Here is a 14,965-nt window from a genome sequence, read left to right as displayed (position 1 = left end):
ATCTTTATATTAAGCTGGCAATACTGTACATTAATTTCTACATCTCTGCAACATACTAATTACTATGAATGAATAGCATACACACAAGTGTTTTCCAGTTTTAATTCAAATGACGCTCGTCAAACCGTACATAACATTTGGTGTGTCTAGACTCTGACATCACATGATGTCTTTTTTAGATTGCAATACCAATCCGACGCCTCAACACAGCTGACTTTATATGAAGAACAATTTATTTTATTCACTATTTATCTGCAATATATCCAATAAATCATATTGAGTTTATCATGTTTATTTTTTGGTGAACTTTTCGTGTTATTCTCACGAGAACGTAGCTTAAAGAAGTGATGCTTTGTGGGTCCAGAAGTTATTGCGGGAAAAAATTCGTTTGAATCAATGTGCAAGTCTGAATTTTTTCTTAGTCCAGGTGTTTTTTGTTAGAGCTTGCATTACGAGCGCTGCTGTGCTCCCTATTTTTGGATATGACTTATAGGCCTATTTAGGAATTCTATTTGAAATGAATTTGACATAACTGAAAATAAAAGAAAATGGTCTAAATTTGTGGGAATTTAATTATCATTTAAGAATCTTGGATTGTATATTCATCGAGATAGAACATTCTATCATTAAAATGATATTGGTTTAACGATAGAATTCATTCTGTGTATTCGTAATGTAGCAAAAGAAACACGGGCGATAACTCGTGTAACTCAGTGCATTTACTCAGACAATCTAGAGAGTTACGAACGGAAACTTAGCAGGTAAATTTGAAGCGAGAGAAAAACGTTGAGAAAATTGATTGGATTTTCGTCTTTATATGGAATAATTTTTGGGATAAAAGATATAAGCAATCTCAAAAAGGTTTGTTTTGATTAATTTGGTAGTTATTTCCCGTGCAAATCCTTTTATATTCTTCAAAATCGTTTCAGAGCGGATCCGCTCAGATTTGTTACATTGCAGGTATGTGAAACGTATTCTAACTGTGGTGAGGCTTGTACCGAGACACAGTTAGATTATTCTAACTAATATCGTCTCGTATCCTATTTTCGACCGTATTGTATTTTCGACCTATTTTTCTAAATCTGTTTCCCGTGCAGATTTCGCGCGCTAGAACATTATTTTCAGTTGCTACACTTGGAAAAATACCTTTCAAGCACAACTGTAGTGAAAATACCCAAAATAATTAATTCAACATAATTCCCTCCGTGGTTTTAGTCCGATGTCAGAAATTATAGTCTTTTTACTAATGCACATTTTATCTGTTGATTAATCAAAGCCGTAACCTCTTAATTACAAAGATTTTTTTATGACATTTTCCTAAAAGAAAATTAAGATCTCTGTCAAAGAGACGCATGAATATTGAAATGAATGGGTGGATCAAACGAATTTTTTTTCTCCCTTAGAAATGGGCACTTTCTTACAGATTTTTACTGAAAAATGCAACGTAATTTCATTGTTTTCTTTTGGAAATGCACAGCTCCTGACAAATGGGTTCAACCAACGAATAAATGTATTTGCAACAGAAATATCGAACTTGTTCAATGTTTTTTTGAAAGACAGACAATCATATTTTTATTGTTTGGAATGTCCAACAGATATTTAAAGCCAATACTGTTTGGTCATTGATACTATATTTAGGTCGAAAACACAAGACGGTAATATTTTTGTAGGTAAAAATGCACCCTCCCCAAATTATGGCATATAAACAAAATAAACTCAAAATGGCAATTTGGGTCGTAAAATTTTATTCATAGACACATATGCTAACATTTTAAGCCCATAGTTTTTCAGCTTCTATAAAGTTTGCAATAAATTAATAAATTACATCTAAATAGGTCGAAAATACAATACGCCAGGATATTCATCATACAGTATGTTCATTTTCTAAACTTATTTTATTTTGGTTTCATAGTATTATTATGATATAAATCAGTTTTAACTGCTTTGTTGAACAGAGTAGTAATTTCCTATAAATTAACTAAGCCTATCTGAAAAAATACTTAACACTCATAGATTAAAAGATATCGTAAAACAATGCAATGTTTCACAGCTAACCAGCGTTTCCTCTGTTGTTTCTCGACATGTCCTGAATTTATTATCAATTAAGAGAAACAAATAAAATTGTTAATTACCTTGTTTTCTAGCTGAGTGTCACTCATAACATTCGTGTTTAAGTTACCTCCCCATACCATTCAGTGGCTCGAAACATACGTGTTTATTTCAATATTTGTAAACGGATGTTTACAGCAGCAACGCGCCTCAAACTATGGGTGTCTACACAATTCGCTCCTAAGGCAATTCGGATAAAAGATTCGACTACTCCTTTTTATACACTTAGACCTAAATTAAAAAAAAACTTAACGTTGATACTGAAAATGTTACCAAATGTGTATCGCATTGAATTGACGAGTAGTGTGATTACTGATTTTTTAAAATGTGAAAAAAATAAAATAAGTCGCACCACATTTAAAAATCACATAGTCCCCTCCTCATAAATATATTACGCTTATTTAAAAGAAATAAATGAGTTTACCATATTTCAAATGATTTATTAAAGTTCGTGAAATTTTCCTCTTTGCGCCAGCAGGTGCTTGAAGCGGCTACAAGGGATTTCAACCTAGCTCGGTCTGCAGTTACCATGGTTACTCGTGGTGCTGTCTCCATGGTCAGACCTCTGTTCTTCAGGTCTATGAGAAGAAAGTTCTTCTTTATGTCTCCTTTGACCGACATCTGTTTCTTTTTCCCTGGGGTGTCCATGCATCTAAGGGCAACTCTGGGCATTAAGGTAAGTCACTCGTCAGCTTTTTAGAAAAAGTTCACGCAGAAGCTTTTACTTCAAAACTACTTATTAAAATTCAATTTTTATAAGATATTTAAATTCAACAATGTAAATTTTTTAACATTCAATGAAAAAACTGCCTTAAAATCTACAAAGAAGCAAGATTTATGAGGGACTATTTCTTTTGGTGGAAGGATATTTAGCAGAAATTTCTGCAAATCTGCACATTTTTTTTTTTTAATTTAATGTTATGGAAATTTAGCCTCACATACTTTTACTCGGAGAATATTTTCCGTTTTGATATTGCTAAAAATATTTAATGTAGGTCTTAATTTATGTTTTTAGACTAAGTTTAACACCTTCCCTCAACATACAATGTACTTATCCAAAAAATGAAAATATGTTAAAGAAGTCAAGATCAAATTTACATTATTTTTTGCCTGAAAATCACATATTTTGACAAATATTTCAAAATTAACATCACTGACCCCACCTTTTTCTTTCATTATTTTAAACTACTCGATACTTGTGACTGATCAGCACTAAAATCGTAAAAAGTTTAATATAAGAAAATTTTTTATTGCCTATTAAGTTTTTAATACCCGAAAAATGTTATTTTTTAGTGCAAAAAGGGCACACAATAATTTACGCGCATTAATTTGCAAGAGTTGTTTAATGATAAATATTATTCAAACCATATTACGTAAAATAAGATTATATTTATTGCCATGCTTACATTTGATCAAATATAATAAGGGTTAAAGTAATTAACCAAAGAGATGAAATTTAAGTGCAAAAAGGTCAACTTAAATGTACCGTAGATCAGTAGGATGCACACTGACCCCCTATTTTCTTTGCGCTTTTGAGTTACACTTTATGAGTACTTATCCAAAATATACTTCTCAAAAAATCCTTGATATAACAAATTTCAGGAGTGACTTACCTTAAGTTGGAAGGCATGCACGGGACATGAGACCAACAATTAAACCATCGCCAGCTTCAGTTTTGTCTCCATGGTCTGCATTGTAGGCATCCAAGGTCTTTCCAATAGTTCTTCATTTGATATGGTGTTAGGCCAAAAGATTTTGATAATACGTCCGGGGAATTTAGCTTGGAATACTTAGTTTTCTTTCAAACGCCAAAGAGGTTTTCCAGCACTCTGATCCATACAAGAGGACACCTAGGACATTGTTGTTGAGGATCTTGATCTTGCATGGTGTGGATGTTAAGTGACGTGGATCTCCATATGGGTTTCATCATTGCAAAAGCCTGATTTGTCTTGCTAATCCTGGTGCCATATTTTATTGTCGCGGTCGCCCGTTGTGGAGATCTTGCTATATTAAGCCATGTGAACTCTTCAACATCCTCTAGTGGCTTACCGTTGATCGATCAGTACTGGATTACTGTTAGTGGTGTTTACTTGTAAATCCTGTGTCTTTCGAATTCGATGTTGACTTCAATCCGATTTTGTTAGATGTTGCACTGAGGAGCTCTGTCTTCTGCTGAATATCCTGATGTCTGTTTGATAGGAGGCCAAGGTCATCATTATTATCCAGGTCCTCGAGGATTGAGGTCAGTGTCCACTGTAATATTAATCTCTGTCTTTTACCTTGTGTGGTGTTTTTCATATTTCAGTCAATTGCAAGGGAGAATGGCACTCCGGTGTTCACTGCAAAGGACTCCGTGAGCTAGTTGTTATGTATCACTCGGCACTCAAAGTTCTCGTAGAGGGACTGGATAATATGAACCAGTTTCTGTTGGATGCCGTAGTGACATAGGATCTTCCAGAGAGTATTGTGGTGAAAGCTGTCAAAAGCCATCTAAAATCAACGAATACAGCATAGAGTGTGCTATCCCACTCACATTTCTGCTCCAGTGTCTGTCGAAGTACAAAAATATCACCAACACAGGGTTTCCTTTTCTGAAACCGGCCTGTTCCTGGCGAAGTATGTAACCTACAGCGACTCTAATGCGTTGTTGCATGATATGTGGCTGAAGACCTTGCTGGTGAGAGAGAGAGAAGTTATACCCACGCCAGTTTTTGCAGTCTCCAAGGGCACCTTTCTCGGGCAGCTTGATTATCACTCCTTTCTTCTAGTCATCTGGAATATCCTCTTTATTTCATATATCTTGGAGCATACGCTACAGCATGTAAAGTGTTTCTTTTCCTCCTGCTTTCAACTTCTCAGGGCATACACCATCCTCTCCTGCGGCTTTTCTATTTTCTAGTTTATACGTGTTTTACCTCATTCAACGTAATGCAGCCCATTTCTACCTCAAGGTCTGTCCCTGCCTTTTCAATGTCAAGAAGTATTGATGGATATACAGTCGGTTCAGAATCTGCTGAAAATGTTCTCTCCACCTCTTTAGTTTTGCCAATTTCTCTGTTTTCACTGAGCCATCTTCTGCTTTTACAGGGGTGTTTTGCTTGGGACCTTGATCACCTTTTAGTTTGTGATCTCACTGGTAGATTGTTATCATGTTTTCTTTCAGTAGCTTCCTGTGCTTCCTCGGCGAGTTGCTCCGTATAGTGGAGGTTATTTACAGCTACCCCTTTCTTTCAATCTGGGTGACTTTGCATCAGAGAGATTCTTCTTTAGTTGTTTCCTCTCTCCAATGGTAGACCACGTGTCTTTGGATAACCGTTTCGATTTGACACATCTTTTGTAGCCTATGTCTTCTGCAGCAGCATCATTTATGGATTCGCAGAATTGGTCGATAGTAATAGCTATCTGTCTCATCCTGAAGTGTGCTGTATCGGTTCCTGGGTGTGATGTTAACTTTTTCTCTGACACCTGTTTCCTTGAGCTTGCTGATATCAAATCAATTGATGTTACTAGTACCATCTTGCCCTTTCTTAGCTTAAGACAAATGGTGGCAAGATTGTGGTGATGTCGGCATGGTACATTGTCCAAACGTCCTGCAGAGAGTGCCTCCATTTACTCTTAATCAAAATGTGGTCAATCTGACTCTTGGTGCGTCTACCTGCTGATGTCTAGGTCAGCTTGTGGATGGTTTTAAGAAACTACAACCTATGACAAAGTCATTTTCCTCACACATGCTGATGGGCCTTTCGCCATTGTCTGTTAGGTCGCCCACTGCATGTTGTACATCACTTCTCTTGTGGTTAATCTGCCCATCCCTATCGAACTTATTTCAGATGCTGGATCTGATCTACATTTCTTTAACAAATGACAAGAATATTATTTTTTTAGAGCATGTCCATTCCAAAATTACTGTATGACCTACCTTAACTAAACTTGCTATGATGAAGCATCTAGCTAAGTATGGCCGGACACTAACAGACTTGCTTCGGATGATTGCTTTGACCTAATCTATTAGATGTTATCCAAATGACTGACCGTAGACATGTTTTGTAGCAGTTCTATGACTATGTTTCCTGTAGTGATGAAACTTGCAATGATGATGTGACAAGTGATGGACACTACCGAACATGCTTCGGATATTGGAACTATAATCTACGTTTTAGTGATGAGTGAACATGTTAAATGTTTTGAAACAGGTCTATTCTTTTCCCGAGTAACTAAATGTATATGCCCTATTTAAATCAAACTGACATGAATATTAATTTCAAGATGTACACAAACGGAAAAATTGGCATGAAATCGAGATGAGCTTCATCACATACGCTTTTTATATAATATAATATCATACATACCATCAGATACAATATATAACATTATCTTGTTTGTTTAATGATTACAAAGCTACATGTAAGCGACTCACCTTCATTTATCACAATTAACGAAAATGCCTTGGTGCATAATCGACTTTCTTGTGCTTCTGTGTGTATTTTTTAATGCCAATGGTTTGTTGTTCCATGGGCAAACCAATGCCACATCACCATCTAATGGACATTCTGATCCTGATGTATACAAACAACTTCTTCATCTGGAGACAGTTTTAAATTCAGTGCTTATAGACTTAGCTTCCGTTAAAAAAGAGAACCAACAACTAAAACAGACATCTCAACATCAACAAAGGTATTTTGAAGCCGAGATACAAGCCTTGAAGGTGATGAACGTTAATTTAACAGAGCAAATGAAAGCAGCCTCCATGCAAATGGACGTCAGAAATGTTATAAATAATCTAAAAAACGATTTGGACTTGTTAAATTCCACATCTACATTATTAGTGGAACGAAATTCCAAGCTGCAACAACACAATACCATTCTGCAAGACAAACTAGACTCTTTGAATGCTACATATATACTCTCACAACAAAATGCCACAACTACTGAAGATTTGAAAAGATTGGAGAACATCCTAACCTTTGAGATAGAGCAAACAGTCAGCGACAGAGAACAGGAAATGATGAAGAATATATCTGTCACAATCAGGGACCTGAAACTCCGGGACCGATATTTAACTCTTTCTCTGATGGATGTATATAATAACACATCGACATTAAAGTCCTTATTGTCCCACTTCGAAGAACAGCAAAAGATGACAGACATTGAAATCAGAAAGTTGGAGCTTTCACAGAATAGTCACGCCGCTAATATGAATGCTTCCCTTTCCCGTCTCCAAAATAGTATGTATCTAAATTGTTTTTTTTTTTTAATTTTCCTTTAACACATAGACTATTTATCGAATCTAATCATACTTCTCAAGTTAACGTGTCTGAGTTTTCAATCAATAAGCATCATGAGTCAAATCATAGTTACTGTAGTTGAATTGGGAACCTTCAAGTTTCACCTACACTTAATTGGGGGGGGGGGGCATATCAAGTTCTTAGGTGGTTAGAAAGACTCGTTAACAGTTGTTTGTTTATAAGAATATTCACATCACACATTTACACCAACATTCAAATCAAGTTTCCTATAACTACGATATGAAAGATCCGTAAATGAAAATACATGTAGTAAAATACTAATATATACCTGCATTGGCATACAATACATTTAGATTTCTTATCTACATGTATATGTGCTGTATAACTTAATTAAATATTTACATTTTCAAATTTCTTTGTCCGAGATAAAACTACGTACATTGTATAAATAACGTAGTAGCTTTTCTTCATAAAACGATTTACCGGTACTCAGCAGGTGACAGAACTCAATGTTTCCTAGTTGTGTTGTTTATTCAGTGGAGGAGGGACCAACACAGATTTTCGTTATTGAATTATCATGTTTATCAAACAAGGATCAGATGAAAATGTAAGGACAAAATAAATTGGTGATGGTAGTTTTTATTTTGTGTTTTGTGGGCCGTCGATTGCTGGGGGTGTTAATATCATAATCTATCTGTTTGCTCTTGCGATAATTTTACGCCTTGGTTGTTGTTTATGCAAATTACCAAGTGAGCAAATTGATTGATTATATCATAAAACGAATAAACCTAAAAGAAAAATAAATAAATAAACATTCACAACTTAAAATTATATTTGTCCTCTCAGTAGCATAGATCCGACAAAGCGTATATACAACATGATGTAGCTATGGAAAATGATTTTTAAAAGCACTTCTCAGATTAAAAAGCTATGCTTTTTATTTAAGAGCATTCAAAACCATTTCCAAAACAGTTTCGTTTTTCGAAATTGGTTGAAAAATAAAAAAAGTTATGATTTTTTTTTTTTTGTTGTCATCTTTTCTCATCTTGAAATAAAAAGTATTGCCGTTTTTAAAAAAAAAATAAATGGACAAAATCTACTAAGCTGCAATTCTTCAATTAATGTAAAGTACTTTATGGTTGCCAGAAATTTGAAGTACGAAGTGTGATAACATTCTCACCCTCTTTCATTCTTTGCAAGATAGAAACTTAATATCATGATCGAAAATCCTGTAACTGCATGATTATAGTCATGTTCAAGAAGTTAAATGACTGAAATCTAGATCCAGTAATGTCTTATTAACGTACTTATACAATACAGATATTGTTTCTCTCAGTCAGATGTGATGTACAAAGTTCTGTTTGATTGTACACATGACATGTACTGTAATTTCTAAATTTAATTTGAAGTATTGTTGAGTTATTTCTTATTTTAAGTAAAACAAATTGACCTGTAGTTTCAATTTGGATAAACTAATGGCTTCAAAAAAAAGGGGGGGGGTAATAATATTATAAATATAATTATCAAGTAAAAGTTATCATTTCTTGAGTGTATTTTTGTATTTAGAAAACAATCTTCGATTTTAAACACAATTAATATGAAAAGTGAAAAGCTGACACTGTCATTTACTGAATACCCCCCCCCCCTTGTATGACCCTCATCATTGTTATGTCACTCCTACAATGTAAAAATAAACTAAATTATTGAAAGCAAGATATTCATATAGTGTTGTGACCATTTTGCACCTTGCAAGGATCCTGACAGCAAAGGGCAAATAACATTATCGGGCAAAGATAGACCATGTGACCAAGCATGATTTGGCGTTGAATACAGGGTTTTCAAAAATATTTTAGATCAAATTCTCATAAAAATTACTTTACTGTTTTATAAAAATCAAGTCTTCTTGGTGTATATTCAGAAATTCAATTTTTTTCTCTCGAAAGAAATATTTCATTTTTATTTTTTTCCATGAAAACGATGCAATGCATTAATTTATTTTCATCGATATACACTTGCAGTAATTCTTTAAAAAGGTTTCTGAAAAACTTTCAAGACTGTACATGTCGTCGTTTCACTGTATCAGTCCGTAACACACTACCACCCTTTTGATTATTTTTTACACCATTTTTTGACAACAAAATTTAAGCAAATTTTAGAGTTACTGCCCTTTGCTTTTCCATTGCTACAAAATGACTCTCATTTTTGCTAATTCAATGTAGACATGTAAGACAAATGAATTTACGATAACTGCTGATCAAAGTTTTCTTTGTTAACAATATAGGAGATGACTATGTAAATAAAATCTCTTAGAGCAAAGATTTTTTTATAACACTGTTATAAGCAAGTTTTTAGCTCACCTGAGCCGAAGGCTCAAGTGAGCTTTTCTGATTACATTTTGTCAGGCGTCCGTCTGTCTGTCTGTCTGTCTGTCTGTAAACTTTTCACATTTTTGACTTCTTCTCAAGAACCGCTAAGCCAATTTCAACCAAACTTGCCACAAAGCATCCTTGGGTGAAGGGAATTCAAGTTTGTTCAAATGAAGGGCCATGCCCTCATTCAAGGGGAGATAATTGGGAATTAATGAAAATTTGGTGGTATGTTTTAAAAATCTTCTTATCAAGAGCCACTGTGCCAGGGAAGATGAAACTTATGGGGAAACATCCTCAGGTAGTGTTGATTCAAGTTTGTTCAAATCATGGAGTAGGGCGGGGCCACAATGGCCGACCAAAGTTTCACATAGATATATATATAGGAAAATTCTTTAAAAATCTTCTCAAGAATAACAAAGCCATAATTGATCATATTTATATGGAAGCATTCTCAGGTAGTGTCGATTCAAGTTTGTTCATATCATGACCCCTGGGGATAGGGTGGGGCCACAATGGCCGACCAAAGTTTAACATAGATATATATCGTAAAATTCTTTAAAAATTTTCTTCTGAAGAATAACAAATCCATGATTGATGATATTTATATGGAAGCATCTTCAGGTAGTGTTGACTCAAGTTTGTTCAAATCATGACCCCCAGCAGTAGGGCGGGGACACAATGGCTGACCAAACTTTTACATAGATATATATATATATATATAGGAAAATTCTTTAAAAATCCTCTCAAGAATAACAAAGCCATAATTAATCATATTTATATGGAAGCATCCTCAGGTAGTGTCGATTCAAGTTTGTTCACATCATGACCCATCATGACATAGTAATATATAGGAAAATTCTTTAAAAATCATTTTCTCAAGAATAACAAAGCCATAATTGATCCTATTTATTTGGAAGCATCCTCAAGTAGTGTCGATTCAAGTTCAAATCATGACCCCCGGGGGTAGGGCGGGGCCACAATGGCGGACTAATGTTTTACATAGAAATATATAAGAAAATTCTTTAAAAATCATCTTCTTAAGAATAGCAAAACCATAACTGGTCAAAGGTTTACTTTAATAGGATTTAAACTTTTCAATAATAAACCAATTTCTACTTCCTAGCCACAGTGCTCAGGTGAGCGATGTGGCCCATGGACCTCTTGTTCTGTATTTACATCATTTGTCTTTGATTCCTCTTCTTAGGCTTTGAATCTAGAGTCGCTTTCACTGCTGGACGTAGCTTTTCAAGACCAACATTTACTCCTGGAGAAATAATTGTATTTGATAAAATCGTATACCAAGTAGGAGGTGGATACAACCCAACCAAAGGAGTGTTTACGGCCCCAAAAGCCGGGCTCTACGTCATCTTCTGTACTGTTGTGGCAAACAGTGATAATACATTCTGGACAAAAATAAAGATTAATGGTGTAGTAAAGGCAGGAGTCATGGCTGTTGTAACACACTCTAATGCTGATGTCTATCAGTCTGCCTCCAACCTTGTTGTTCACCAGTTACAGGTGGGGGACAGAGTCTGGATAGAAATGTATACTGGTACTACTATGTACTCAGAGTTTCCAGACACTACCTTTTCTGTGATTATGATCAACTGAATAGAATAATACACTAAAATACTAGACTAAGTTATGTATGACTTATCTTGAATCCTTTACTGTGAATACTGTGAATTCCAAACTTATTGTTTATCAGTTACAGACAAGAATAAGGGTATGCATAGAATACACATATTTAGTATCCACCTACTTGACATTAACTTTTCTGTGATTATAAAATATGTATATATTATCCACATTTTTCCACAAAATTATAAAATTTTGCTTATCTTAGTTAAATTATGAATTCGAACATTTAGTTAAGCACAGAATTTATAAACATTCTTTTCAAAAGTCATTAGATTAACAACTACATGTAAGTACATATTTATGAAACTAAAATTGATTTGAGCCGCATAAAGTTTAATTTTTTCATCCCATCCAATTTTTTTCAGAAAATTTTTATTTACTGTAATTTTTTAAAAATATATACTACAGTATTAGATTCATAAGAGTGACAGTGAGAAAAAAAAACAAGCTAATAAAAATTCTACAGTCAAAATAAAAATGTTTGAGAGATTTGATACATCATTTAAAGGAATCAATGCAATCAATTTTTGTTTATAACAAGTGTCATTAAATTCACTAAAATGTCCATTATTGCTATAAATAAAGATACAAATCACCCCTACTGATGTATTCGGAACCTTTTGTTTTTCGGTGCTCTGCAAATCATAAAACTCGATGAGTTCAGAGTAGCTCTGGCAATGGCTATGGCGAGAGTTACCGAAACTACGGCGAGAAAGGGTTATATAATTATTCACGGAAATGTGGATAGGAAGTAACTAGCACGTTGAGACATAGTATACAGAAAATATATGTTGCGTTTCAGTTTTCACCACCCTATTTTATTTTTAGAAATGTACTTCAAACGATCTATCTTGATTTCATTCAAACTAAAAAACCGTGGTTTCATCAATTTTCGCTGCCATCATTTCTCGTGTATTTTGTAAAATAGACGCTTTCGAGGATACGTTATTTCGGAAAAAAAAAAATTGCATATAAAAATGAATAATATATTTCTTAATTCATTGAAAATTTAAATTCTTGGATCTGTTCAACAACGAAATCCTCGAAAATTGTTGCTCAACGAAAATTGATAAAACCACAGTAGGTTTTCTCGAGCTCTGTGATACAATTTTCTACAGTCATGAATTAAAATTTCTTTTTGGAAAAATATTTTTGCATTGGAACGGGGACTATATTTTTTGGCATCAGATTAGCAAATGAGGAACCAATATGACAAATCACTTGAATGAGAATTGCATGATAGGTTACTACGAATACTACAGGAGGAGTTTTAGGCTTGAAAAAATGAAAGTTTTCTGGCGATCGAAAAGGCACAAAGACCATTTCCACATCCATTTCGTTACTGAAAGCGTTTTCATAATTCTATTATTTTCATGCTCACTAAGACAAACAAATTCATTTGTTTGATAAACGATGGAAGTCTAGGTTTTTAAAGTCATACTGGCCATTGCTGTTAATGAAACGTATAACATGTTATGGCAAAGATTAAAGTTTCTCAGATGCAAGATAGAGATTGCAGTTACTTCGTAATGGAACATTCATTTAGAATAGAGTATTTGGAGCAAGTTTGAGAGTTTTTAATCTGTTGATGCATCATCCATGCAAATTTGGTTTACATAGTTTCACATAGGTTCTTGGTAATGGACATGCTCTAAAATATTTAACATCATAACCAATCCGGACCTTTCGATGAGACCTTAAAAACCGAGGTCCATTGTCATGGTAGGTGTTGGCATGGTTTGGTCCCTCACTGCTCAATGGCCTTTAGTGCTGAGTAAAGGTCAACATTTTGAGCCCTTCGGCGTTATATGGTGACGTCTCTATATGAGCGAAAAATTCTCTAATGGGACGTAATACAACATACAATCAATTAATGCAGGTCCGGTCCAGCATCCAAAGGAAGGGTAATAGTGCCTCATAGTGCACATATTGAAAAGTTATCATTAAGTTTAAAGTTTAATAAAATTGTTGTAAAGTATCAAACACAAAGTTATGGGAAAGTTTGAATATTCTGTGGACAGAAATACAACTAGACAAATCGGTGGACAAGATAAAATCTATAAATACCCCCGGATCTTTTTTATAGGGGAATATTGATTAAACAGATATGTTTAATATAGGCCAAAGATTACAGTTTGCATGCGATTATGCTTTCATCGGATGATAATAAAATTGTTTTTGATAAACCCATCTAACTGACCTTGTTTGAATTATCGAGCTTTATCACAAATCACCAAAATGAAAGGGATTAAAAGCACTTATATGGTACTTTTGTACACATGTTTGAACGCAGATAGTTTGTTATTCCATGGACAAACTAACGCTACCTCGGCACCTCATGGACACTCTGATCCTGATGTGTACAAACAACTTCTTCGTCTGGAGACCGTGTTAAATTCTATAATGATGGATCAGAAACAACAAACTATGACATATGAAAAAAAGCAAACCATATTAGAAAGAGAGATCCAAACTCTGAAGCAGTGGAAACAGGCAGCTCAAACGAAGATGACAATCCTGGAGGACTTACTGTTAAATGTACAAAGTGAAAACACCGTTTTGAGAGAAAGACTAGACAACTTGAATTCTTTATCCAATCCTGATGTCTTCTTGAATGAAAAACTTAATAATCTGAATTCAACAGCAACATTTTTGCTTCGAGAGAATTTAATTCTGAAAGATCAGATTGAGAGATTGAACTCTACTTCAAAACCGGAAAACTTGATAACATCAGAAGACTTAAAGAGGCTGGAGAACATCCTCACATTTGAAATAGAGAAGATCAGAGACAGTGAAGAAAAAAATGATGAAGAATATGTCTGCCACAAATAAGGTCCTGGAACTACAAGACCGATATTTATTACTTTCTTTATTTGACGTACACAATAACACAGCATGGCTATCGTCTTCTCTTTCCAATTTGGATGTGCAGCAAAAACTGATGAGGAGTGAGATCCAAGCACTGACAAAGTCACAGCAAAATGACGTTACCAAAATGAACGATACTATCATCCATCTCAAGAATCGTATGTATATTTGGGAAATTTATAAGTATATATTTTTTCAAACGATTTAAAGGGAACTGGTTATGTTCTTTACAATTTGAAATGTCTATTTCTACTCAACAAGAACTTCAGTGTTATAATTTTGACATGAATATTTCAAAGTATTCAATGAAGACGACATTTTTGATTACTGTAGATCACTAAATTTTTGCAACACTTTATTTTCGCGAGAATCATAGTCATTGACTCTTTATTAGCGAGACGTAATGCTCACGAATTTTTGTTTTTCCTCTATATAATTGTTATGAATACTTTTAAACACGAGAATGAAAATTTCGCGAGCCCTTTGTCTCGCGTAATCACGCAAAAATAAAGTTCTCGCGAATAAAACGTGATTTACAGTACATGACATCTTATTTGGATAAATTTTACTCTATTTGAGTGCCTAAACATGTGCGAATCAAACGCGTCCCGAAGTTTGTAGTTTTAACATTTTCCAGATAAAGGAAGTCTCCAAACACGCATTTGATTTAACTCAAGCATTGTATAAGTAACGATATTATTTAGACAGTGTTAGAAAATACGAGCTTCCAGT

General features: G+C 34.3%; 1 protein-coding gene across 1 annotated transcript; it reads left to right on the top strand.

The window, feature by feature from the left end:
• The first annotated feature begins 6,766 nt into the window (after positions 1-6,766).
• Positions 6,767-11,593, top strand: LOC134244707 (uncharacterized). The gene is made up of 2 exons (XM_062726963.1): positions 6,767-7,334; positions 10,929-11,593. Exons 1-2 carry the CDS (start codon positions 6,818-6,820, stop codon positions 11,333-11,335), a joined length of 924 nt encoding a protein of 307 aa, XP_062582947.1. The 5' UTR covers positions 6,767-6,817; the 3' UTR covers positions 11,336-11,593.
• The last annotated feature ends 3,372 nt before the right edge of the window (positions 11,594-14,965 follow it).

This window comes from Saccostrea cucullata, unplaced genomic scaffold (genome assembly GCF_032062105.1).
Source record: "Saccostrea cucullata isolate Sc308-1 unplaced genomic scaffold, CSIRO_AGI_Scuc_v1 ctg3877, whole genome shotgun sequence".
Taxonomy (NCBI): Eukaryota; Metazoa; Mollusca; class Bivalvia; order Ostreida; family Ostreidae; genus Saccostrea; species Saccostrea cuccullata.
Note: the sequence above shows the minus strand (reverse complement) of the source record. Positions and strands in the feature narration are given on the sequence as shown.

Bases quoted from the DNA above. Each gene is read 5' to 3' on its own strand.
- LOC134244707 (XM_062726963.1), top strand. From the start codon at position 6,818: ATGAACGTTAATTTAACAGAGCAAATGAAAGCAGCCTCCATGCAAATG. The intron at 7,335-10,928 runs GTATGTATCTAA...TCCTCTTCTTAG, and splicing joins CCTTTCCCGTCTCCAAAATA to GCTTTGAATCTAGAGTCGCT.